Source organism: Laccaria bicolor, genomic scaffold, assembly GCF_000143565.1.
Source record: "Laccaria bicolor S238N-H82 LACBIscaffold_18 genomic scaffold, whole genome shotgun sequence".
In the NCBI taxonomy this organism is placed as follows: Eukaryota; Fungi; Basidiomycota; class Agaricomycetes; order Agaricales; family Hydnangiaceae; genus Laccaria; species Laccaria bicolor.
The window spans coordinates 527324-552571 of NW_001889889.1; the positions used below are offsets into that span (position 1 = coordinate 527324).

A 25248-nucleotide genomic window follows, 5' to 3' on the forward strand; every position below is an offset into this window, starting at 1 on the left:
TCCGAATAATAGAGACGAACAAATGAACAAGGTGGTGGGTGGACGGGGCAAAAGGTTTTCAGAGGATCCGTGAATTCGACTCCACGTCGTGCGAATGTGGCTGTGGTTACTAATTTTGGAATGCCATCAATTGCAATCTCGTAGAAAATGCTCCTCTTCCCGGTCTGCCTAGCTGAGCTAATTGTTTCTTAATGTTCTCTAAGTACTGTCTTGGATTGCCTCCGACGGCAATTGGGACTGCCAAGAACTGGTCATCAGCAGCAACTCATCTCCTTCGACGTCCACGACCATATGGCCGCGCTTGCGCCCAATGTAGGCTGTTGACATTGCCTCGGAGTTCGTCTGCAGTGAGTGACCATGTGATGACCATATTAAGAATAGATGATTCAGGTATCTTGATAGATAGACAGATGGATGGATGGATTCCGGAGCGATCCCAATGAGGAACAACCAGTTCCCGACACACAACTTCAGCGCCTTGCGCTGACTGAGACAGTGTCACGCTCGCTTGTGTAAGCATCGTATAATGGGGAAACGAGTCACTAAAGTTTGTGACGAAGAAGTAGTCGTCTTGCCCTCCTAACAGGCCACCTAACGACTTTAGGCATAGCATGAGGTGTCTCTTCTTCTACAGGAAATAAAACACACAAAGATGAGGTCGTAAGGTACCACAGTTGCCATCTTCGCCTCATGTCGTTATGGGACTTAAGCAGGAAATCGACAAGGACTCTTGAAGGACTCGGCGAGATACATTCGCCACTTCTTATGCGCATCATCTTCAGTGCCACCCTCACCGAAGTCCAGTTTTATACCGGACAGGACAATGTCTTCATATGGAGAGCTGTGGGAGTTCGCGAACGAAAAACGCGATCTTGCCCAACTAGATCTCGTCACAAGGACGCGCATTCGACTTGACAGCGACCTCAGCAAAGGTTAGGGTACCTCAAGGCGACGTTGGCGTGGATTATACTCCTAGCGGAGGGCTTGAATCCATATTGGCGGAACCACTTTCTAGCTTTGATACGGTGACGACTGCAAGGCGAAACCCTGCCCAAGCCATTAACGAGAGCCTGTGAAACGTTCTCGCGACTCCGTTATTGGAGGTACGGCAGTCCTCTGGGACGCCTTCCACAACTGCTTCGGCTTCCGCAAGTAGGGCCACAAAGATCGAGCGGTCTATTCCGGGCGTTTACACCTTGGCGTCGACAACCTTTTCCAAGGTGCCGTATGACGACCGCAACGTCAGTCAAGATTTCTTCGGTTGCTTCTACCACAAAGCACAGGTCTACTCACCGACCTTTCAGAACAACAACGCAGTTCTCCACCGCTCTTGTTCTCTTGGTCCTCACGATTTTCGTTTCTGTCACGGTCACCACCGTACGCCAGCCTCTCTCGTCGCCCCAAATGTCCCCATTAATCTATCTTTATTTCCGACTGAACGCTCCGACCCCAACCCACCTTCCGCCAGCCAATGGCGTACTGCCGTTCTCTGGTGCTGCAACGAGACGCAGGCAGTAAATTTCTTTTTTTGCAAGCCCACGATATGCTCACCGCAACTTGAACTGTCACTTTTTAGGCCAAGGTAACGTCGTCAGCGCCCTTCTTGTCCTCCTGGGCATCGTCGCCGACCTGATCAGTGCGCTCGTTGGTTCAGGCTGCACCTCCATCAACGCCCTTGGCATTGGTGCTGGAGGCATGTGCACTGCCGACCCTTCTACTGCCAGAACAATAACTTCGTCAGCTTTCTATCATTTTGCGAGGTTAATACGTTCATTTCTCATGGATCCTCCTTGTCGTTAGGGCTGCGCTCCCGTCACCAATGGCGCTTTAAGTGTAGTTCTTTGTTGTTGGGCCATGTAGATCTAGGTCAACATTCTGTATGTGGCCGGATCACGCCTACGACCGCACTGGATGTTACGGCTCCAGTTTCCTCCGAAGTTCTAGTTGTCTTGAGTCTTGTAAAGTGTTTGTACCATTTTGTGCTTGGGAATATGAACATTTGTTTGACTGTGAACTTCCCGACCTCTGATTTGATAAAAAGAAAATCAGGAAGCATTTCTAAAGGGCAAAGTAGCTTCCTGATGTTGAAAAAAGATATGATAATTGAACGAAATCATTCCTTTTGCGTGTACATAGTTTCCTCTTCCAATCTCGAGATCGGCGGTCCATGCAGGTCGCTCACGCCAAACAGTGAATTTTTTTCGAACCCCAAAACACTTCTTTTGTGTAAACACACCCAAGCACACCTCGAAAAGCAGAATACTTCAGCATTTGAAGCCACTTGCGGACCGATTCAAGACCGATTGATGCCTCCTCAAACAGCCTCAAAAAGGACGGGAAATGGTACCAGGCAAAGAACGATTCCTTCGTTCCTTGCGTTCTTGGATTCATAACTCAGTTGAAGACCACTCCTTCAATCATCTTCCCTGTTCGTTTTTACCTCGATGGCGACTCCGAACATAACAATCACTCGTATGTTCCCTTGTTTTTATTGAGGTTTATTTGTCTCACGTGTTTCCTGGCAGCTCAGTATCTGGCCGATCTAGTCACCAAATATACTCTCCGTGGTGAAATTCCGCCATCTGTGCCCCGGGAACGCGACAGCCTGGAAACCTACGCTTTTTCGCTTGAGCATCCGTTTGTAGAAAAACCCCTGGAATATTTGCATGCTCTAAGGGAAGCGCATCAGGAAGCAAAAGGAGACCGCTCGATGCCCTCGGCTTTCTCTGTCGCTTTCTCGACATCCCATCCCATCCCTCACGCGTATGGCGTCACAGCTCCACACAACAAAACAAGGCCTCGACCAAGCACTGCATCTGTCAATTACCTACACTCTTTCCGTGAGCAGGAAGCCTTCACCAATCTGGATGTGGATGTCCCGCAAAGCCTATATTCACGCAGATGCACTCATTGTGCAGAATATCAGAGCCTGCCTCCGATCTTTCAGGCAGCACGCCAAACAACCGGGGCGGTGAGCATTACCACTATCACGATCCTCAAGAATGGTCGGCCCCGTGAAATGTGCCGCAACTGTGAGGCCTACGTTCAAACAGTGGTCGACGGTCAGCCCGGTTTAGTTGTTATTGATGAAGTTATGGAAACAAAATACATGTCGCTTGAGACGGTATGTTTTTTATCAACTACACCTGACTCGGAAAGCTTACGTTATCACGCAGGAGCGCATGTGCGCCCAGGCAGCCCAGGCGGCCACGTATACGCCTTGATCTGTGATCAATTTTAGCGGTGGGGTGGATTGTCGGGGATAACGTACGATGCTGATACCCAAGTATTACTTATGCTCCGATAACTTCAATAGCTGTTTGAATTAACCAGAGTGGTTACAAACGTCCAGTTGGTCTACGGGAGCACCGCTTCTCCTGTTCATTGATGTCCTTTGTAGCGTCGGTCCTGGTTCAGCTTTGTGTGGGTGGTCGCCAAGTCAGCCACTCCCTTTGAATATTCTTCCACTTGTTTACGGGTCACCGAGCCTGTGAGCTCAAATTGCAACACGCGCGGTTGAGAGGATCTGAATGCGCCGCCACTTTTCTGTTTGTGTAACAGGCTGCCAGGTCAAGACTCTTTTTCTTTGTGGACCTCGGGCGACCTACGCCAGACGCAAACTTTCCCTTTGTTGGCATCATGATGTTCGTCCACCGTTTCCTGAGACCTGGAGGTAGAGTGCTTTCAAAAGTCTCTCATTTGAAATGAAGGACCGGGACGTAACTGACTGGCACAGGATTGACCTAAGATCAGCCGAACGGACAAAAACCACAAACGACTTCATGCAACCAAGTTTACGCGCAATTCCAAACCTGCGGCGTAGAAAAGGATGTAAGTGATGATGGTATGCACGGTACAAAACCTGGATGATTGACATGACGTTAAATTGTGTGAGGAGTGGAGGGAGAAAGAAGAAGCGGCCGCGTTCGTTACTTGAAAGGGGGAATGGGTGTGGCGTGCATTGGCAATGCTACTCCTAACGGGTATAACTCGCTCGTACAAACGACGTCGATCGGACGACCGTATGGCGGGACGACATGTGCAGAAACTCTCCAAGGTAATCCTAGAAGAGAGCCTAACGCCCTCCAAAGTCGGTGGTCACGCTGATTTGCAGAAGTGTAGATTCCTCAATCCTAGGATCCAAGTTCGTACGGGATTGGCTTTATAGAATATACAGTATGACCTGGGCAATGGGGTTGAATCAATCAAATCTAAATTCCCGCTCGACTTCTCATCTGAGTCAGGAAGGGAGAGGCCGATGCTGTAGGCGTTTGCGTTCTTGGATAGGAAGTATGATGGGAATCCTCCTGGACAGCAACTGGTACATGTTTATGTCACAAGATGACGACGTTTGGTGATAGATAGACTCACCCAATGTCTAGGAAACTCAGCAGGAAGTGAGTCGGCACGCAGTAACGATTTCCTCTAGGACGAATTTCATGGATCGGAACCATACCCGTTGGAGATGGCGTTCAGGGATGTCTGACTGTTTCCGCTGAAGTGGAAGTATGCGTTCAGGGAAGGGTCCTGTTGGTGCTTCTGCTGCGAAAATCAGCGCCCGTGAGAGGGGAAGGTCGTGCATGCATTTGGGGGCAGCACAGAATGTAACTTGAAACGTTCCCTTCAATTGGTTCAGAACTTTCCAAGACTCATCCTCGATCAACCGTCAACGACGGTGCCATTTTGGCGGTGATGTTGAGGGGCACCACATACAGGCTCAGGACATGGCCGCCTCATGGCCCTGTAAGATTTTGAGTTTGAAGGCCTAGAAACGGGCGCTTGATAGCTGCGCAATCTTGGAAAGGATGTCCAGAAAGGCGATGCAACAGTCTTCCGTGAAAGCGACGAGTAGGAAAATTGATCATGTACTCGTGTGCTCAAGCGAACGTAGCTTTTCGATGTAAAACTGGTGACAAGAGGAATTAGCTATTGCACATACGTCACAGAGGTACACTCTGTGATCAACACCTCAGTGACACGCGTCGTGATCCCTGAGTCATAACGCTGAACAAGACCAATAGTAAGCTCCACACCTATTTTTCAACAGCTTGGAAATGCGCGAAAAACAACTCAAGTAGAACATTCATATGCAGAAACTGCTCTCTCGCCGCAGTCAGCCTTGCCAGTGAAGTTCACGCAGGTGGTTAGCAGGGCGGGCTCTAGGCTCTAGCGCCATTATCCACCATGACTGACTGGGAAAAAATGAATTGCTGGTCCGTTCATTTTTTCATGACAGACATCACAATGCCCGAGACTACCGTTGCGATTATAGCCATGTTCCAGCTGCGCTTACAAAAAGACATCGTGCACCACTGCTCAATCTCCGCGCTGCAAAGAGTGCCAAGGCTCGAAGGAAAATTACGCACTTTTCTCGATTGACCATTCGGCGGATGCCCTTGGTATTTCCCCGGAGCAGGCGACAGCACTGCTGGAAGCGTACTCTAACTCGAAATTCCGGATTGTTATGGAGTCTGAGGAAAACAATGTTGATGAGCGATCGAGGATGAAGGTGATACTCAAGGCTCATTCGATCCGGTTGTTCAACAACGTGGATGACAAAAGTACGAAGATCAAGATAGGGAGGAAATTGAATCGACTCACCAAGAAATAGCGCCGAGTCAGCATGAAATGATTGCTGACCGACTGGCATTTTCGTCAATCAACCAATGCGTCGTCTCGTTGGAGGACATCAAATCCGCACAGGAAGCGATGGCTTGCGTGAATTTGGTGGAGTTAAAGTATCTGGTCGGGGCTGACGAGAATGACGAGGAATTGAAAACGGAAATCGCGGAATTGCAAAACCTCGTCGAGAACGCCCGTCATGTGAAAGGAATTTTAACAGAGCTGGATGCGGAAAAGGAGTTGGCACGGAAGGAACGGAAAAGAAGAATCAAAGTCGAGAAGAATGCGACCGCAAAGAGCGCCAGGATCGTCGAACTGGAGAACCAGGTGGCAGGTGAGCTATACGTATTTTTCTTTGTTCAAAATCTTTCACCTTACTAAACTTTGTTCCTCAGAGCTTCGCGAAAGGCTGTCAGATATAGAAGCCAGCTACAAAGCCCGTGCTGACCACCTGACGCAAATTATTCAATCAGATTTAACTGCACATGCGGAGGGGCCAGATAAAGGACCAGAGACGAGAAGCAGAGTACGCCGGAATTTGGGCAGCTCAGAGGCTGTCAGGAAACGCCGCCGAACCGTTGCTGACGAGAACTCATGAGGATATCGGCGAAAGTCTTCACATCTTGAATTTTTCGCACTGAAAGTTTTACGCGCCTAGTTTCTGCATGTATACCGGCCATTCTAATTCATTCATTCTCGATTGCAAGCCGACCGAGTCCTGACGAAGCCTGAAGGTTTGATCATGAACATCATGGCACGGGGTGAAGAGCAAAGTGGTTCAATTTTGGACTTTGACTTACAATAGTTCGTGCAAATAACTGAATTAAGGGTGTACATTCGACGAAAGCTGGTAGAAAGTGTTGGACGTTGAGTATATCGAGAGTAAGGCTGAGAATACATCACAAATCCCGCGAGGTTGACCAGGACCCTCATCCTCAAACATCACCACAACAACCCAACCCATGCTGCACCGAAGCCCTCCTCCCGAAGCTCCTCGACTTCCTCTGCGATGTTTGCCACCTAGTTCAGAATGTCGCCCTCTTTGACGTCGATTGCATGTGCCATGAAGCTTTGTTGGGCCAACGCGAGCGCCTTGTCGTCAACAAACGGCAAGTCGGACTACCACTGCCAGTCGCGGACAGGGATTTTCAGAGAGGGGGTTGCTTACTGTGAGTAACCAGTTGTCGAGCTGTCCCCCGGCGTTGCTGATAGTGTCGCACAAGAGTCTGCATGAGGGCCCGACTTTCTCCGATCGAGCTGGTCCGTCCTACTGCGTTCTCGCTGGCGATGCGGAGCTTCCAACAGACCGTTGGCATATACCAGATTGCTGAACGACTTCTGACGTTTCTCGTTCGGATATTGATCCTGCAAAAGGCAGCAACATCTGGGGTTTCATCCAGTGGCACAATATTGACGACCCAAGAATTCTTGGTTCCTATCCGCCATTTTGCGGCCTCCATCATGGTCGGTGCCTCGCCGTATGTTAACGGCTTTTGTGGAGTGATGGCTGCATACGGATGTGCCTGGCACGATTGTACGCAGAGAGGTGGCTCGATCCCCAGGTTAGGACCGGCTGCTCCCCAAAGTCATTCTGCAAGCTCGTCTGATTGCGGCCACCCCAGTTCTTTCTCTGCCTGTAATCTCCAAAATTTCTTCAAGGTGCCACCCATTTTTGCGTGCATTCCCCATTAAGTCTCTTACCGACGTTGTCTTCCACTTTTCCCAGATGAATTCACACCATCATACTTTCGGGATCCCAACGGATCGGAGGTGCCTCCAACGGTGATGTTCTCCCAAAATATTCAAGTTGTCTTTGTTTCTTTTTTGGGAAGGTGTCGGGGATCTGGCAAATCATCTTCCGGGTAAGTGAAAACGTTCTCTATGGAAGGCATATCATCTCCAACCTTTGCACGAAATAGGACGGACCTTCTATGGATGTCCGAGGAGCTGATTCTCTATTTCTTGCTGCGGAATTTTCCGTCCTCCAATGGAGAGTCTTCTCACCTCTTTGTTGCGGTCCGAGGTTTTCCCAAAATCATCTCGTCATCCTAAGATTCTGGAGTGAATTCTAGCGCGCCAGCACGGTTTCACGAAATGAGGCAGAACACTCACAGGCCTGTATTCTTGATGTGACATGCTTGAATGTTTGAACCCGCAGTGCTGGCCTTTTGCGAAGCATCCTGTTCAGATTGTGAAGCGCACGGCCAGTCGGCAGCTTGCCCGAGGGTTGGAAAGGCCACTTGAGGCTCAGTTCGTTTCATGGATTGTCGCATATCTGAAGGCAGACCTTTGTTCGGATTGCCAATTTTCGATGATTCATGTCACTTCAACGTTCTGGCTGGCGCACACCCAGATGAGGGCACCCGTTTTGTGGCCGCAGCTTCATTGCGGTTGTTGTTCCTAGCTGGAAGATATACATAGAGTAAAAGAGGTCTATGACTGAGAATTCACGCCGGCGCCGATGCAGAGGTTGCCCACGCTGAACCTCGACTTCTGTAGACCCCAGGAAAGCGTACCTTTGATTAAAGGTATTGATCCATCAATAGTGACTATAATTATTTACTGACGCCTAGACCGCAGGCCTTTCCCAGGCCAGCCCCCTCTGGAAATTTGGCTGGCAAAGTTTTCATCCTCTAGGTCTCCAACTTGCGTCTGGTTCTGAACATTTTGGCCTATCGAATCGCGGACTGACAAGGCATCGTATGGGGATCCAGGATGACCATACTCAACATCACCGCAAATAACTTTGACGGCCCATGCTGACCACGCACGTTGTTTTCTTTTTCCCTAGCTGTGCCATCCCTCGCTAAACAAGAACTCCTAGATTCGCCTAGGTTCCTCTGAAAGAGGTTCTACGCCTCTCATGATGCCGCAGGATTGTATTGTAGGAAGTCTTACCGTCTTGGGACTGCCGTTCACAACTTTCCTCCATTCCAGCGCGATATACGTGTCAAGTAGGATGATGATGTTTTCATTTTTGGTACCTGGCGTCCGACAACTCGGAACGGTTAATATATCCTTATGCATCTTCATTCCAGGAAATGAGTCGGTTGACACCGAGACTGGCTTTGATGGGCCAGCTGAAAGATCGTCGATTTGGGTAGAGGCTAAGAATCCGGCGAGGAAGTACCGACCTGCCTTTGTTGAGGTGAGATCACTTAATTTTTGACCACTACGTATGCTGATAAATCTATAGGGCACGATGTCCAAATCTTAGTACCAACGGCAAGAGTAACTTCAACCCTGACCCTTTTTCCGACTTTGTACCTCTCTTCGAGCCTTTCGCAGCGGCCTTCCTCTGCCCCTGCATCTCGCAGGTTGCGTCTTCCGTTCGCAGTCAATATGTAGAACGGAATTTTGTGCCGAGCGTTTCAAACGACAACTTCTTCTATACGGCCGCTCAACCGACGTATTCAAACCGTCATCTATATTCATCTGATGTCCGCCGTCTCCGACCTTCTCCAGCAAGACCTGCCAATTTTGCTGCATACCTTGACCCCCCCAAAATGCACTATCCACGCATTCGTTACCTAACTGCGGTTGCCTATCCTGTCGTTCGGAAGACCCTCCATGAAATGATGGCTCTGGTGGTGTCATATGGTCCGGCTCAGCTCGTCCGCACTCGCTCAACGATATCCCCATCAATCGCGACTTCTTCCATGAGTTCTGAGCAGTGTCTACCGCCGATATCAACCAAACCAAATTTTACTCTTGAATGATTCCCGTCTCAGGAAGCTGGGTCAATGTCAGAACACAACCGTACACCCAGAAAAGCGAAACTTCTTACTCCAGACCCAACAGCCCTTCCTAAAGGCTCAACTGTTCGTCCTGCTTTATGCGGCCAACGCACAGCCTTCCCGTTCGCACATGATAGTCGACAGATGCAACCCCAGACGTCGCTTCCCAACAATTGGTCATGGTCCACATTTTCTGCCCCATCTCGACTTCCCTCCCATTCGCAAACGCCCATGGGCATCATCTGCACCGATGCACCATGATCCTTCGCGCATGCTGTAATTGTTAGCATCCCTCAAAGTCGGATGAGGTGTTGCTTCTCCGTCGTCCGCACGATACGCATTGGGTGTTACCCAGAGAAACTCCGGAGGTACTCCCTTTGAGCGCAGGGAAAGTGAATGTTTTACCTGACTCGTCGAGAGTGATCATAACCCGGCCGTAATTCATGGAGCCATCCGGTTGCCACACGCACCTGCCTAGATGAGGTGGCCGCTGGTCGTGATGGAATTTTCTTGAGGGATGATTGGGAGATGCAGTGCAGGGTGACATGTGGGGACCCACACTTTTGACGAGCCACGTCAAGCTCCCAGAAGAGAAATTATTAAGGACGTGATCTGCGTTCCCAATCGAATAATCAGGTCGACCTTCTTTCCGCTGGCCAGCATTTGAGTACCGTAGTCGGGGACCACACCATGCCTCGAGAATTAGCAGAATCCTTTTCTAAAGAAGGTGAACATCGACGGTGTCGAATGTTGAGAGGAATGGCAGCTGGACGAGTTCAAGGTATGTATGCAGTCGCCATTTCATTCCTACCAACGTGAACTAACCTTTGTCCTCAGAGGCGTGGGTAAGACACAATGGCTGTTGTATACCAAAACCAGCGCCCTTCTAGACTTTCCGGCGTGGGCCCCTCGTCGTCAGGGAAGGCCCCCGTTGTGGCTGCTTCCCTGCATCGCATAAACGCATACCGCCTGCCCCCGTAGCCTGCGCAGCTGAAGTATGTCTTACAACTACAATAAACTCTTCCCAATCAAACTGACAAGGTAACACCCAGCTACCAACATCGGACAGTTCTCCTTGGCTTCACCTCTTTCGGAAGATAGAGTAATGACTTTGGATTGGATTGGCAGGCTTTCCGGAGTGGTAAGACGATCGGAACCCCTGCACCATTGGACCAACTCTTGCATTACTCCCTGCCGAAAAAGTCCATCGAGAAAATTTCCCTGCATGTACGTAGCCCCTCTTCCAGTTATCTACCTCTCCCAATATATGGACGGTGATGCTAACGACTTCACAGGAAATCACGGTAACGAACTATCCAGGCGAAGCCCGGGAGTACCTCAAGAACTCATTACCGCCATGGGTGCCGGGTTCACCCCAAGTATGATGGGGAAAAATACAGTTCTCATAGCCGCTTTGTGCGTGCCCTTTCCCGTTCTGTTTTCCCTCCCCCTCCTTCTCTCCCTCTTTCTCTTGCTTCCCATCTTCTCTTCCTTCTCTCCTTCCCTCCCTGTTTCCTATCACTAACCCATTTCACTACTCAGCCTCTCGGGAACAAAAGCAAGGAAAACACTTTCCTGGTCTATCCCAGTAGTGAATCATACCTGGCTCGAGGACTGCTTTGTTCAATGGCGCAACCTCACAGTTGGAGTAGAGAAATACATCGTCGTCCCCCCTGGTGTGGATTTTGGCACGCTCCTTGGGGTGTGGGACGGGGGATCGAAAAAGAAGTGAAGGAGATGGACGATGATGATGAATGGGGGCAAGGGGTCCCAAAGGCGGAAGGACCCAGGGTATGGATGGGAGAATGAGAGAGGTTCAGAGCCGAATTGATGGGCGTGCACATGGTGAATCCGGGGAGCACTATGGGATGGACGTTGACGGTCTTGCTCCTGGGGAAGATTAGATTTGACCAAGGTGAGGAGGAGGAGGAGATGCACCGACCGGCCTGTGGTTAAGTCAAAGCTCAACGACGCTTTATCGCCAGGGAAGAAAGTGCTAGCTACTTCATCACCATCAAAACTTTCCTCCTCAACTGCTAAACCCACTACACGGAAGAATCTGGTCAAACTCATTCCTGTTGCTAATCCTTCGGAAACGCCGACGAAGAATAAGGCGCAGGTGAAGGAGCTTGGGCCGAAGTCTGGTCGCCTGACAAGTCGAGCCTGCGCCTGTCAAAGCCGCAGAGGTCAAGTCGGGGGAAGAGGAAGAGGAAGAGGAGGTGATATCTACCAAAGTCCAAGTCGGGCCCACATCCAAGAGCACGTCCACGTGAACAACACGAGGAAGAGCAGGAGGAGCAGGAAGAGGAGGTGGAGGTTACCCCTGCCGTTGAGCCCAAGTCAAAGGCGGGTGCGTCGTACAAGCCTAAACCAAGACCCTCGTCGCATCATCTGTTGCTGGTGGGGAAGTGTACATGCTGTTCCAGTCCACTTTCTCCTGGTGGTCATGGAAAAAGGTGCCTCGGCCGGCATATCCGTGCTGTTGGTTATGGGGGGTGGTGGTTTGGGTGGTGCTGGAACTGTTCGTAGAGCGCTGCGATGGTGTCGTTGTATGAAGTGACCATGCTAGGTCTAGGAAGGATATGCGTAATACCCCTCCAGTAGCCGAACTGGCGGACGGAGGGATAGTATGCGCAAACGTTTAAGCATAGCAGCCAACCGTTGATCATCCATCTCCTCCAAATGCATCTGCACGTTCGGGTGCTGAGTCGGAACAGTCGAGTACTGCCCCTCCTCCTCAATATCATCCATATATGCACCTCCATCTCCACTATCATTTCTCTCTTCCGATCTTCTTCGTCCCCTTCCCCAGGGACAGTCACAATGACCTCCAATTCGTCTGACAGGATCATGGAGAACTCGTCTGAGCGCGTGGGCTCCTCAATCCGCGCACTCATTGAGTTCCCAGAGGGCATCAGACTCGAGTTTAAGAAGAGGAAACGAAAAAGCACAGATTATTGAAGGACCACAAGAGAAGGGGGAAAAGCGTGGGGAATCCCAATTTGATCACTACAAACCACCATTCCCAAGGCATAGCACTATGGGATGTGGACGGTCCTGCTCCCGGCGAAGTTTTTAGATTTGACGAAGATGAAGAGGGGATGCACCGGCCTGCAGTCAAGTCCGAGCTCAACGACGCTTTACCGTTAGGGAAGAAAGTACCCGCTACTTCATCACCATCAAAACCTTCCTCCTCGACTGTTAAACCCACTACACATAAGAGTCGGGTGAAACTCGTCCCTGTTACTATTTCTTCGAAAACGTGGACGAAGAATAAGATCACGGCGAAGGAACTGGAGCCACAGCTTTCTCCTCTGGCGCCTCTTATGTTGAAGTCGCTTTCACCGTCAAAGCCGCACAAGTCAAGTCAACGGAAGACGAATAGAAGGTGATACTATCATACCTACCAAGACGAAGTCAGACAGGATGCGTCCTCTTTTCGGACAAGTGCTGATTCGTTCCTGCTTCGATCTCCATCCTTTCCGCAGATGCGGCCGTCATCATCCACATTTCCGGACCCGTCACCAACCCGGGGATCAGTGTTAACTGGGATTGCTCGCACCGCATTTTGGTTGTTGCACCTCTAGTGAAGTCCCGCTATGTCTCCCCCTCCCTCGCTCGCCCATCCTCCGAGCCCAATATCACAGGTCGTCCACTTTTCAGAATTGAGGCGTGGACCCCACTCTTCTCCCCCAACCAACACCAGCATCGTGCAACGTAGGAAGTCAGGAGTTCCTGTTGGACACGTGTCCGAATCCGACGATGGGTCTCCTTCCGACGATGGGTCTCCTTCCGTCGAAGATGGAACGATTCATTAGGGGAGCAGCCGATCCAAGAACACTAAGGGCAGCGACGCTGATCTCGTGGTTCATCACACGATGGGTTTCAATCAGAGATGAATTGGCTCTTGTGTTAGGAACGAACACATCTCATGGCGTCCGAATGACGGCATAGTATTTCCCCTCGTTCAAGCCTCAATGTGTCTGTTAAAAATAGACCTCTACGAATCCTTCGCCGCAGTGAAAACCGGCATACGATGCTGCTTCGACTGGTATTGGTACGTGTACGTAGCCTTTGATGTTGCCATTATTATTACATGTATGTACCTCCACGCACGCTACGATGAACGACCTGCATTATTTCTCCGAAGACGACCTGGAATTGGCGGCCGAAACCCATATGCTAACAAGATGTCCACCCAGATCAGTCTCCACAATCATTCTGAAAACTTGAAGAATTACTACTACTTCTGCGGCATGATACGGCCTTGGCAGCAATATGTGATAAAAATACAACTTACGATAGGCTCGGAGCTGAGCAAGATCCTGTTTTCTACCAGGGCAAACCGGTCTCTTGTTGGGCTCTTGCTTCTTGCCTCTGGCTTTAGCTAACTGATTGAGCTGCTGATAGGCCGTCGGCGCTGATACATATGCTCCAGGAGCTAAGAGCTTCGTTAGCTGGTTTGAATTAATCGGAGTGGTTACAAATCTTCCGTTTGTCTACCGCACCGCTTCTCCTGTCCATTGATGTCCTTTGTGGCGTTGGTCCTAGTTCAGCTTTCTGTGGGTGGTCGCCAAGTCAGCCACTCCCTTTGAATGGTTCTTGCACAAGTTTATGGGTCACCGAGCTTGTGAGTCCAATTTGCGACGCGCACGGTTGAAAGGATTTGAATTGTCAGGACCGCCATTTTTCCGCCCCCGTAACAGGTCGGGTCAAGATAAACCATGGACTGTTTTTGTCTCGGGCAACCTACACCAGACGCCTTGATTGGCATCATTTATCGGGATCTGGAGGGAAAATGTTTCCAAAAGTCTCTCATTTGAAATGAAGGACCGGGAAGTAACTGACTAGCACAACCCATCCCGCAATTTTGTATTTCAATCAAACGTCGCATTTTTGTCTAATATTCCGGAGTCTTTTGAAGAGTCCCCTCCAAGTGTCTAGGTTAGCATTTACCGGTGTTATTATAGTACACCGTTTCCTGAAAGGACGCATGCTAAACGTACCGGCACTTTTTAGATGAAACGGGGTTCGTTCTCAACGAGTCAACTGGCACTTGGTGTGACGTTTGGACCAACCTATGTACCGATTGCGAAGCTGCGTCTTCCTTGACACGTGAAGGGCTCCTCTTAGACCTACATATAGCTCGCCGGAGGTGGCTATTGAGCGTCCATTCGTTTCATAAATTTCCGCAGCGTTGAATCAGGATGACCCCCCGATTGGATTCGGCTACACCTCGGTCCTGCCTGAAGACCCAAACCTTCTGAATACGGTGCTCCTAGTCGAGGGACGTTGAGTGGTACACATCCGTGACTATCCGCCGGTCAATTCACGCTGGCGCCCACCAATCTAAATACAGAGGGCTGGCCGATCATCCAAAAACGAATGTCTCCATCATCAAGGGCACCTCGAGAAAGCTTACTCTCTCAAAGGACCCTGGAAACTCTATTCGTTCATTGATTGCCTAGACCGCCACCCACACAGTCCGTCACCCACCCAGCGTTTCATCAGTAGGTCCCCAACTCATGTTTGGTTCTGAATGGTAATGACCATCTAGCTGCGATCTGACGAAGATGTTATGAGGATGTCATTTCTACGCCGCCATCACCAATCACCGCTCCACAAGTATCAAGTTGACGGTCCCTCTCCGTTCTACGCCCTCCTATAACTTCTTCCCTTCCCTTGCTGTACTCTGTCAACAGGCCTAATGAGCTTAACATCCATCCCTGCATTCAGGCGTCCATTTCCTTCTTTCGCACAGGCTCTAGCATGCCTCCCGAAACAAAATCTTCTGGATACTCACGGGAATCCTCAACAAGAGGTTCTTTCTGAGTACTACACATCGCTTTTCGCGCCGCGAGACTTGATGGTAAGCAGTCTCCTTGTATTACGACGGGCCCGATAACGAATTTCTTCGCCTGCAGCGCACTATGCGACCAAAATACGGCGATGGCTTACTCCTGGTGCGTTCGATTGAATAATCTGAAAAAATCATACCCACATTTTTCTCTGTAGCCTGACGTCTTCCTTGAGGACGATGAATCGTCCGAGACAGAGACCGAGTTTGACGATTCGGATGAAAGATCGTCGATCCATAAAGAACCTCAGGCTAGGGCGAGAAAGCGATTGCTCGCGCTCTTCGAAGTATGCTGATCTATTTCTCCGATCTACTGGCGCTGATAACTTCCGCCCGTTCGTAGCAGGCAATATCCCGATTGCTAGGAACTTTCCGAAGAAACTCTGCTTCCAGTTGACCTAAATGCCAAACCTTGCGATAGCATTTATACTCTAATCTTCATATCACTTTAGAGGTTCTTCACTCGCAAGTAGACTAAAGCTTTTCGGGCCATCATTGCAGTTCGTATGCGCTTCGCTTTCTGTATATTTGATGATTCCACAGTGGGGCCCTGGTATTTCGGTACATCTGTGTAGAGCTCGTAGATATGTTAGAGTCAGTCCGCCTTTTGTCATACTCGCTCACTTCCCAATGATCCCAGACAAACTTCTAAGAGGATGTCGCGCAGACCACGATCAATCTTGACAACCAGTTGCGAGATCGTCCCACCTTAAAGCCTCGCACTGAGCCTTGCATACCGGTTCAAGCCGAGATTTCATTTAAGAATCTTGCTCAATGTCCATGCATAATGATTGCGTCGCGGGATAGAAATAGATGGCGCCCATTTCAATGATTAGAGGTCCTGCTCAATGTTCCAAGCGTCGCAAGATGGGAACAGACCGCAGTCCATGCCTACGACGCTATTAAAAGAAGATAATGTTCCCTGTCCGCGAACTTGCGTCTAGAGATAGGAACAAGCCGCATCCATCTGTAGATCTTTTTATATCCAGGAAAGCAGGCAGGAAACACGATGATGCCTCGACGCATATATATACGATAGATCCACTCAAAAGGAGTTGCATGATGCCTTCTTTTTCCGCCAATTTGCGCAGGACGGAGTACGTCATATAGATGGATGAATGTTGTTCTGAGATAAGATTAACAGATAAAGCAGGCGAGTGTAGAGAAGGACCCTGAAAAACTTCAGGGCTCGATCCCGATTTGAACTAGAGAACCTCCGCATAATCATGATACTATACAATAAGGCTGAGCTTCACCTTGCATTGCAGAAGCGATAACCGTCTTCGCTGCCGGGCTTTGACACCAGCCCAGCGATGAATGGTTTCCCTCCTCTCCCTCTCGAAGGCTATTCCTCTTCTCAACCTCAGTGGGGTTTTGCGGTCGGGTTCGTGCATGGTGATGCAGCTACAAGCGCTCACCGTTTTGGTCATCTAAAACACCCAAGGTATTGGTTGGTTTCGATTCGGGCTTCAAATGTCCACCCTGAATCGTTATCATATATCCCTGAATCTTATCTCCCAAACTCCTGATAGAGTGGATAGAGTGGCCTTGCTCCAGATTTGACCTGGCAACATCTACGTGTTGATTTCCCCGCAGGAGATGCCACGAATGGCACCGTCACTATCAAGCCCTGCGTAAAGGCCATTGATCATCATTGAAGACTACGATGAAGCAAGTGGAAGAGTCATTAGTGAAGGTAAACATTGCGAAGGAAGAGAGTCTCAGCGTAGCCCTAGAAAAACGGGCTGAACAGGATACCTCTGCAGATCATCCACAAGTGCAGACAAACGCGTTGCAGACGCGATTACCGTCTTCGCCATCTTGATAACAGAGAGTTAGGCGAGCAAATGTTTGTTTGATTGCAGGGAGATTAAACGTCAATTAGAATTGGGGAACTGAAACCCGAACTGTAAGTAGGCACTGTGTCCTTCGAGGGAAAGAAAATGGTGATTGCCAACTTCGGCCAGGAGTCAAATACCAAAGGGAAGAGGAACAGCCTCCCAGAGGCAGAGGTGCTTAAGCCTCAAGCTGCGGCCACAAGAAGGTGGTCTAAAGCTCGCGCCATGTTTGACTAGGCAACATCTGCACGTTAGATCCACTACAGGAGATATGACGGACATTGTCATCATTAGCTCTGCGTGGTGACTGTCAGCTCATAATAATCAATGCCAGCAAGTCAAAGAAGTCAACTATGAAGCTCATCATCGCGAAGGATGAGGTAGCCTCATGGAAGATACGCAATAGATCCAGAACGAAAAGAGCAGGAACAAAGCAGGTCGGCCGAATTGGAAGGAAGGCAACAAAAGTGGGCGCCAGAAAGGCGTTTCGGCAAAAGAACGGAAAAGTCACCCATTAACACGTATAATTAGTTCAATCGATGGAACTCATGCGTCAAGAGGGTGCGGTTTGACGTTGTTCGAATGTCTATATCACCGAGAATACAACGAAGTGTTTTGTCTTTGCCAAAGGGAGACAGCGTCATCTACGGGGGCTGTGTTCACGAGGACTTCAACCCAACGGTGGGTTCCTCTTTCACCAAGGTCTGTAGATAGAATATCATCAGCCAAGTGTACAGAATCTGGAATGGCGGAAACTACTCACCTGGACGCCGCCAACACCATTGGCCCATTTCTGGTACCTCACTGAAGTGAGACCTCTTTTCTCCGCAAGGAGGCGCTCCTCTTCCTTCAGCGAAGAGCGGACAGCACGAGCCGTGATTGAAGCAAACTTGTTGTAACTGAGATCCACACAGTAGTCAGGAGCTTGACGTCGAAGGTGAAAGAGAAGGAGACGTACGTGAAGAGAGTTCTCCAGGCGGTCATCGTGTCAGACGGTGGTGGAAGGAGCAAAAAAGTTTTATGGTGAGCAGAACGATGAGGACAGCGAAGAAGTTGGATTCCGGAACAGTCCGAAAGACCATGTGACTGAATTTACTGCTCTCGGATGACGTAATTGCGCCTGTTGCCACTGTCTCGCCACGATTGTTACCCTCCCCTCGTCGTTTACGACGTCCTACAGCCTCAGAGCCTCGCCACCGTTGTTATAAGCGAGCTTGATATTGAGAACGCCGCAGGTCCTCAGACTACGCTACTTGGCCGACTTCATTTGTGACAAGACTCCAGCATGGCAGGCATAACATGGCATTATGTCTTCAAGTTCATTATCACAGGTACGCGCCAGCCTCGCGTCTCCCACACGACATAGGCTATTTGACATATAATCCTTTCATTTCCGACTGCTAATATCATCTAAATCTCACCAGGCGACGCAGCTGTCGGAAAGTCGTCTCTTCTCATCCGTCTCACGGATCAGAGATTTCTGGTGAATCCAGACCCGACAGTAAGTTTCAAACATTTATATTATTTGATAATTGCGCTCATATTCTCCGAAATTACGTTCTATCTCGTTCTGTTGCCATGTGCCACTCACCAGCTTGGGGTTGAATTTGGCTCGAAACTTATAACGATACCAGAGGAGGATAAGATCGTCAAGTTACAATGTGCGTGCACATTTAACCCGTGAATACACGGCGTTTATGTTGCGGGCACCCGCGTCGTCATGACGTCTCTAACGTCTCTCCCCCCCACCAGGCTGGGATACCGCTGGCACTGAGTCGTTCCGGGCCATTACACGGTCCTACTACCGCGGTGCGGCAGGCTGTTTGCTCGTCTACGATGTAACATCCCGGAAAAGTACGTTGTCAGCTCCTGCACGTCTCATACCCATTTTAATGAGCAATGCAGGTTTCATGAATGCCCGCACGTGGCTAACCGACGTCCGAGAACACGCCGACCCGCAGCTCACCTGTATCCTCGTCGGCAACAAGGTTGATCTGTGTGAAGAAAGCAACCCCGTGGCTGACGTCACGGCATCCACAACCCCTCCGACGTCGACAGCGATGGCTCCATCTTCAACAAGACTAAACCCAAGCCCAAGTCCCTCAAAGCGCGGTTCTGCTGTGCCATCTTCGAAACGCAGAGCCAGGGAAGTGACATCTGAAGAGGCTGCACTCTGGGCTAAGGAGGAGGGCCTTCTCTTTGTAGAGGCTAGTGCCAAATCAGGGCAGAACGTCGAGTTGGCTTTTGTGCAGGCCTCGCAGGACATTTTGATCAAGATTCGCAACGGCGTTTTTGACGACGATAGAGTAAGTTTTGAAGGTTTACAGTCAAACAAAGCTGACTCTTACGCTCTTTAGTCCCCAGGAATAAAGCTTTCCAAGCCCAATACCAACTTGACTCTGGAGCAGAATACTGCGCGTTCATCATGTTGCTCATGAGCAACCTCTCTATCATCAATGGTCTCACTTTCTGTTCCTCTCTGTCACGAACCTTGCCTCATCCGCCTACGTTAACCGCAGTTTTTCTTAATTCATTCATTCATTCGGGCAACATATCACTACTCGACATCCCACAATAATCGATATTCTCTTCCCAGTTATATCCCTTCCCCTACAAACAAGACGTAACGGATTATGACACCAAGTTACAGTCGTGTAATACGACTGATGACCATCAGGTAGATGTATTAAATTATGTATGTATAACATGAAGTTTCTTGTATCATCGTCTCCCAGGACGTTGTATCCCATCCCTTGTCCGATCTGGAGCTTGAGCGTCTGGTTTCAAGCGAGTTAAACGGGTCGAAATTGATGACCTCACGCCAACATTCAAGGAAGTGAGTTTCCCCTGGCTCTTTCGTTTCAAATTCATCACACCACACCTTATTAACTTCAGTCATAGCTCTTTCTTGCGGCTTTAGCTCTATTCTGCTCCGCTGTTTCCCAACACAGCCGTTTCTTTTCCCAAAGAATTACTTCTTCAGTGATGGATACGACCGGCCAGTCTGAAAGGTCGCGAACCTTACTGCTTTCGCGCTTCCGATCAACCAATGCCGAAGGGAATTCGCAGCTGGTAGATGTTGAAGCCATATCAACCTTTCAACATTCAGGCGGCGGATCGATTTTTGGTCCCGTCCAATGGCTGAAGAACCAAGAAACCGAGCTCGTTAGACACCTCAGTTCGTTTCGCGGAAGTATCGCAAAGAAGTCCACCTGCTATTCATCGCGCCAACGCTACACCAGGCATCTTAACCTCAGACAGTTACTCAAGATGTTCATGAACTAGCTCTTGCTCTCCCACAACCCCTGCCAACCAAGCTGACATCTCAGCGGCTACTCTAGGCATTCGTGAAATTACCTGACCCTTCCTCCTCCAACTTTGAGTCTTCCCTTGGCTCGGAGCCATATTACCAAGTGCGCGCGTATTTTGATACATTCAAACTCCACTTCTGATGTACTCGTTAGCGGAAACACCCCAGTGGTAAATGAATTACTAGACTTCTCCCCGTCTGTATACTCCATAATTACGGCTCGTTTACAGTTTTCTATCTTGCCCTGTTTTTTCCAAGTGCTGATTCTGATGAAACTGTTCAAGGATCCGAAAACCCGGGAATTTCTCTCCTCCTTCCATGGCAATATATATCTTGCCCCCACCGCATGCCTGGGACGCGAATGCACAAGCACGACTTGTGATCTCGAATTATGGCGATAATATGACCAACCAGGCTCGGTGGCGGTATGTGCTGAGACCACGCCTCAATTCACCCGCTACCCTTGGACGTAATCCTGAATTCAAACGGCAATCATGACAATCCTTCCAGGGCACATTTCTATTCAAAGCCCACTCCCGGCATTAGCTGTGCGGCAAGATGTCTATCGTCCGAAATCCCCTCGCCTTTGCCACAAGGGTCGATATCACGTACTACTATGTGCAGCTGATAAACGGAGTTTTTGACGCGCACACCTGTGTTTTGTTATGTTTCAAGTTTATGGCCGCTGAAATTCACTGGCATGGATTGTTTACTAGGCCTATTCAACGCGGGGATGATCGTGATGAGATACTCCTCCATCACCACTACACAGCCATAATACAATTTCCAAAAATCCGTTTTACGCATGCGCAAAGATCAAAGAGTTTCAATGCTATGTGGTTACATTACGGATATGGATGGCATCATACAACCCGGAACTAGAGAGAAACATCCGGCGTAATCGCATTCACATTGATGTTATACATAGGGAATGGACCAGCAGCCTGAGGATTAAAAGCTAAGAGTCGCTAAGATATCGTATTGATAGTGGTGGTACAAAATGGTATAGAATTGTTCTATGTATATGAGGCGAATGCAATAAATAATGGACAAGTGTTGAAACTTTGAACTTTTCGTCGTAAATCATAAATCCGAAACAACGGTCGCGGATGAGGACAACCAAAACACACCAACGGAATAATAGGAGATGCGATGAAAATTTCTTTTTTTAGGTATTGAACCCCGGAAGCCCAATGGACGCAAGAAAAAAAGGAGAGTGGCGAAGAACGAGATCAATCCTCACGAGTTTTGGCCCGGCGGAGAAAATGGCGGTATAGGAGGAGGCATAGCCCTACCCAAAGAGTCCCTCCCATATTCATGCAGCTGCTGGATAAACCCGAAATTCGGGTCCGCAACGAATCTCTTGCCTTTGATGTACTGAATCGCTTCGCTTGGAGACCACCCAAACTGTGCCATCAGAAACGCGGCGACGACGCTCACGCTCCTGCTTACGCCCTCTATACAATGCACCAGTACCCTCGCTTCCGCGTTGCCGCAAAGCGCATCACGGATCCATGCGGTCGTAGTGGGGAGGTGAGCCGCGAGCTCCGCGAACGGCAGGTCCTCCACGCGGATCTGGAGTCGGGCAGGTTGTACTGGGAGGAGGGTGGGTGGCGGATGGAAGATGGTGTCTGGGAGGGTGGAAAGGATATGTGTAATCCTATGTGAGGCGAGGAGCGCTGGGTTTTCGGCGAAGGCGAGGTCAGAGATGAAGAGGCGGGGTATAATTTCGGAGACGCTCCGCGCGGGGCGGCCAAGATGTTGGGTTGGAGAAAAGGGGTTAGCCGAGGGTAGTGAGGCGGTAGGCGCGAGCGTCCATTGATGGTGAGGGGGAGGGCGCGAATGGTTATGGTTCGGGTGGTTGGAAGACATCGGATGGTGTGAGGAGGGTGGGGTGTTATATACGGGAGCGGTGTTACTCCTGCTTGGGTAGGGATAAGAAGAAGGCTGGAAAGGCAGTGTGAGTGGACTATATATGGTGCATGACGGTAAGAGAAGGGTGGACGGATTTAAGGTAAGGGTAGCGTCTCATCATTAAAATGATAGAGGTATGATGGCGATTTTAGAGAAGTTACAACCCCGAACGCCAAACTTTGAACGTTCAAAGGCGGATACGAATACGGAAAAATGTATTTTGACTCACCATGATCGCACTTCCGACGTAGGACATTAAACAAATGATAGGCCGTTTATCCGTCGATAACTCCGAGCGGGATAAACGTGGGTCCTCTCGCTTTCGGAAACGTAGGCAGGCGGGCAGGAAGGAGAGAAACGTCAGACAGACGCCTGGCAAGGACGAAAGGAGATCTATAAGATATGTTGTAGCTGTGTGCGCCGTGGCTGGAGTAAATGGGGATAACGGCCCCCCTAGATTTCCAAGACAGAGGATGCTTGGTCGTCGGAATAGCCAAAGTAAGAATCTCTTTTGAAGTTTTGATAAAGTTGATGGAACGGGAAGATATTTGATGGAGACAAACAGAGGATGATGTCAACGTCGTCCGTCAATCCAGGGTCTCAACTGAGTGATTAGATTGCAGATTACAGATTGGAGAGGAACCGAGGGAGGGCAGGGCGCCCAGCCAGGAGACGAGAGCAAAGGGTGTTCCTTTTCTGGAGCGAGCGCCTATATAGCCAAAGATGGATTAAATCTCCGAGTCCCGGAAGTGGACTTCGTCGTCGCAACGCAACGCCGTTCAGCAGAAGTCAATAAGGGAAGGTGGGCGCGAACGGGGAGGGGACGGAGGTTAGCAATCAAGAAACCAGGTGAATGATCCCCAACCCATCAAACCTGTCGTTCTTAAGAGCACATTTCGACAGCCGCAGTAGTAATACATACCGTACTGCATATGTCATACCAAAGTTCAAACCCAAACAATAGCTCGGGAATGATGGAGGGATGGCCGAAGGCGGAACAAAGAGCCAGGGCAGGTCGGGATCGGAACGCAAGATAGCCAGAAGTCTCAAACACCAAACGTTGAGCAGGTGCATGGTGCACGCAGGATGTACACTGCCAGCATATGTATTACCAACATGTCAAAGACTGGCCCCGATGTCATTCGTCCAGCCAAAAGGAGGGGTTCCCCTGCGTTTCGGAAGGGAGTCGAGTGAGAAGAAGTCGTGGAGAAACGATTTGAGCGATCCAGGTGGAAGAGGCTAGGCATGAATGATGATGAAGCGGCTGTGAAGCGGTGTTGCTGGGGAATATTGCCAATTGAATCCCGAAGTATTCCCTACCTGTGGTGCCTCGGGAACGCCGAAACGCGAATGCAATGCTGTGCATCCACCTTGGATCTAGAACAGCCACATTAGACCCACATGCATTCAATCCTCCTATCAGGCGCTTGTGTATATAGACGACGATCGACCTGATCCGTCGGTGGAGTGGGAATGGGGATCAGGAAAAAAGAAAATTGCGAGAAATTTGAGGGAAGGCCAGGAAGCAAAACCGGAATGGATAAATATATCGTGTTGAAGCTGAATGGAGTGGACAAGGACTGGACGAGGAAGAACCTTGCATAAGAAAGCCTGCAGATATTCATTCTACAGAGAGCCAAGAAAAGACATCATTGAATGTCGAAACGACTAGTGACATAACTCGACTTTTGGGGCGGAGGGCATGTATCATAAGTGATAGGAGAGAACTGATCGAAAGAAAGAGAGAGCGTGGTCAGCTCGTGAGAGTATCAGATTCGTGAAATGAAGTGAGGAAGCAAGAAATTGGGCCCGCAGGAGAGAGGAAAAACTATGTAGGAAGGGGACAACAAGACAACATCTAGATGAGATCATTGTAGAGATGAAGAAAAGTGATCAGATCTCGGACTATCAGGGACACGCCGTAAGAGCTGCACTCACGCAACGTTAAGAGGCATCTCGTCAATCTGGGTGTTGTAGAATTCTGAAATGAGATAGTCACAATGATGCGCGCCAGAAAACAAAGAAAAGTCCACTAACGTTCGATATCTCTCAGCATCCTCACATCGTCGGTCGTGACAAAGTTGATGGCGACACCCTTACGTCCAAATCGTCCTCCACGACCGATACGATGGATGTAGTTCTCCCTGTTGGTGGGCAAGTCATAGTTGATGACGAGGGAGACTTGCTGGACGTCAATGCCACGAGCGAGAAGATCAGTCGTAATCAGGACGCGCGATGATCCAGATCGGAACTCCTTCATCAGAACTTCGCGCTGCTTCTGTTCCATGTCACCGTGCTAAGGAAACAACAACAGGGACGGTGATCAGTCTGAAAGTTAGATAGAAGGGAGACAGGTAACCATGGCCGAAACGGTGAATTCCCTGGAATGCATCTTCTCAGTGAGCCAATCGACCTTCCGCCTGGTGTTGCAGAAGATGACAGCTTGAGTAATGGTGACGGTCTCGTAAAGATCGCACAGGGTGTCGAGTTTCCACTCTTCCTTCTCAACAGCGATTCAGAACTGCTTGATACCCTCAAGAGTCAGTTCATCCCGCTTGACAAGGATTCGGACAGGGTCGCGCATGAACTTTTTGGTGACCTCTAGAACGTCAGCGGGCATGGTGGCGGAGAGGAGAACGACTTGGGTATCCTGGGGGAGGAGTTGGAAGACTACATCCACAGGCCTGTTAGTGCCCAAACAAGATCAGGAAGCAAACAAACCGACCCTCGTAAATTTGGTCCTTGAACCCACGAGACAACATTTCATCGGCCTCGTCCAAACAAAATATCTTGATGTTGTCGGTCCTCAGTGCACGACGGTTGATCATGTCGAATACACGGCCTGGGGTACCCACAACGACTTGGACCCTCCTGGAGCTTGGCCATATCCTCACGGACATTGGTGCCACCAACGCAGGCATGACATTCGATGTTCATGTAGTCACTGAGAGCAATGACGACCTTTTGGAT

General features: G+C 49.6%; 6 protein-coding genes across 6 annotated transcripts; 4 read left to right on the plus strand and 2 right to left on the minus strand.

The window, feature by feature from the left end:
- Window positions 1-690: 690 nt before the first annotated feature.
- On the plus strand, window positions 691-9620 carry LbH7 (hydrophobin; the record flags this gene model as incomplete). The annotated part of the gene is made up of 6 exons (XM_001882774.1): window positions 1228-1245; window positions 1318-1394; window positions 1469-1514; window positions 1576-1704; window positions 1725-1760; window positions 1801-1860. 6 exons carry the CDS (start codon window positions 1228-1230, stop codon window positions 1858-1860), a joined length of 366 nt encoding a protein of 121 aa, XP_001882809.1.
- A 964-nt stretch (window positions 9621-10584) lies between these two features.
- Window positions 10585-11091, plus strand: LACBIDRAFT_300111 (uncharacterized protein; the record flags this gene model as incomplete). The annotated part of the gene is made up of 2 exons (XM_001882775.1): window positions 10585-10775; window positions 10902-11091. 2 exons carry the CDS (start codon window positions 10585-10587, stop codon window positions 11089-11091), a joined length of 381 nt encoding a protein of 126 aa, XP_001882810.1.
- Window positions 11092-12182: 1091 nt separating this feature from the next.
- Window positions 12183-15689, plus strand: LACBIDRAFT_328807 (uncharacterized protein; the record flags this gene model as incomplete). The annotated part of the gene is made up of 14 exons (XM_001882776.1): window positions 12183-12283; window positions 12313-12725; window positions 12848-13006; window positions 13081-13312; window positions 13380-13410; window positions 13431-13457; window positions 13770-13811; window positions 13911-13989; window positions 14379-14418; window positions 14844-14869; window positions 15062-15228; window positions 15284-15322; window positions 15375-15503; window positions 15669-15689. The coding sequence occupies 14 exons, from the start codon at window positions 12183-12185 to the stop codon at window positions 15687-15689; spliced, it is 1506 nt and encodes a 501-aa protein (XP_001882811.1).
- Window positions 15690-17619: 1930 nt separating this feature from the next.
- On the minus strand, window positions 17620-18093 carry LACBIDRAFT_300113 (uncharacterized protein). Its single transcript, XM_001882901.1, has 3 exons — window positions 18013-18093; window positions 17818-17953; window positions 17620-17758 (listed from the first exon to the last, which is right to left on the minus strand). The coding sequence occupies exons 1-3, from the start codon at window positions 18036-18038 to the stop codon at window positions 17714-17716; spliced, it is 207 nt and encodes a 68-aa protein (XP_001882936.1). The 5' UTR covers window positions 18039-18093; the 3' UTR covers window positions 17620-17713.
- A 246-nt stretch (window positions 18094-18339) lies between these two features.
- On the plus strand, window positions 18340-19411 carry LACBIDRAFT_251181 (uncharacterized protein; the record flags this gene model as incomplete). The annotated part of the gene is made up of 6 exons (XM_001882777.1): window positions 18340-18385; window positions 18479-18555; window positions 18649-18715; window positions 18807-18908; window positions 18960-19104; window positions 19147-19411. 6 exons carry the CDS (start codon window positions 18340-18342, stop codon window positions 19409-19411), a joined length of 702 nt encoding a protein of 233 aa, XP_001882812.1.
- A 2192-nt stretch (window positions 19412-21603) lies between these two features.
- Window positions 21604-22236, minus strand: LACBIDRAFT_300115 (uncharacterized protein; the record flags this gene model as incomplete). The annotated part of the gene is made up of 1 exon (XM_001882902.1): window positions 21604-22236. One exon carries the CDS (start codon window positions 22234-22236, stop codon window positions 21604-21606), a length of 633 nt encoding a protein of 210 aa, XP_001882937.1.
- Between the last annotated feature and the right edge of the window lie 3012 nt (window positions 22237-25248).

Excerpts from the sequence above, each read along its gene's own strand:
- LACBIDRAFT_300113 (XM_001882901.1), bottom strand. The coding sequence starts at position 18,038 with ATGACCGCCTGGAGAACTCTCTTCAC. Across the intron at positions 17,954-18,012 it reads GCCTGGAGAACTCTCTTCAC|TTACAACAAGTTTGCTTCAA; the intron begins GTACGTCTCCTT and ends TGTGGATCTCAG. Across the intron at positions 17,759-17,817 it reads ATGGTGTTGGCGGCGTCCAG|ACCTTGGTGAAAGAGGAACC; the intron begins GTGAGTAGTTTC and ends TTCTATCTACAG.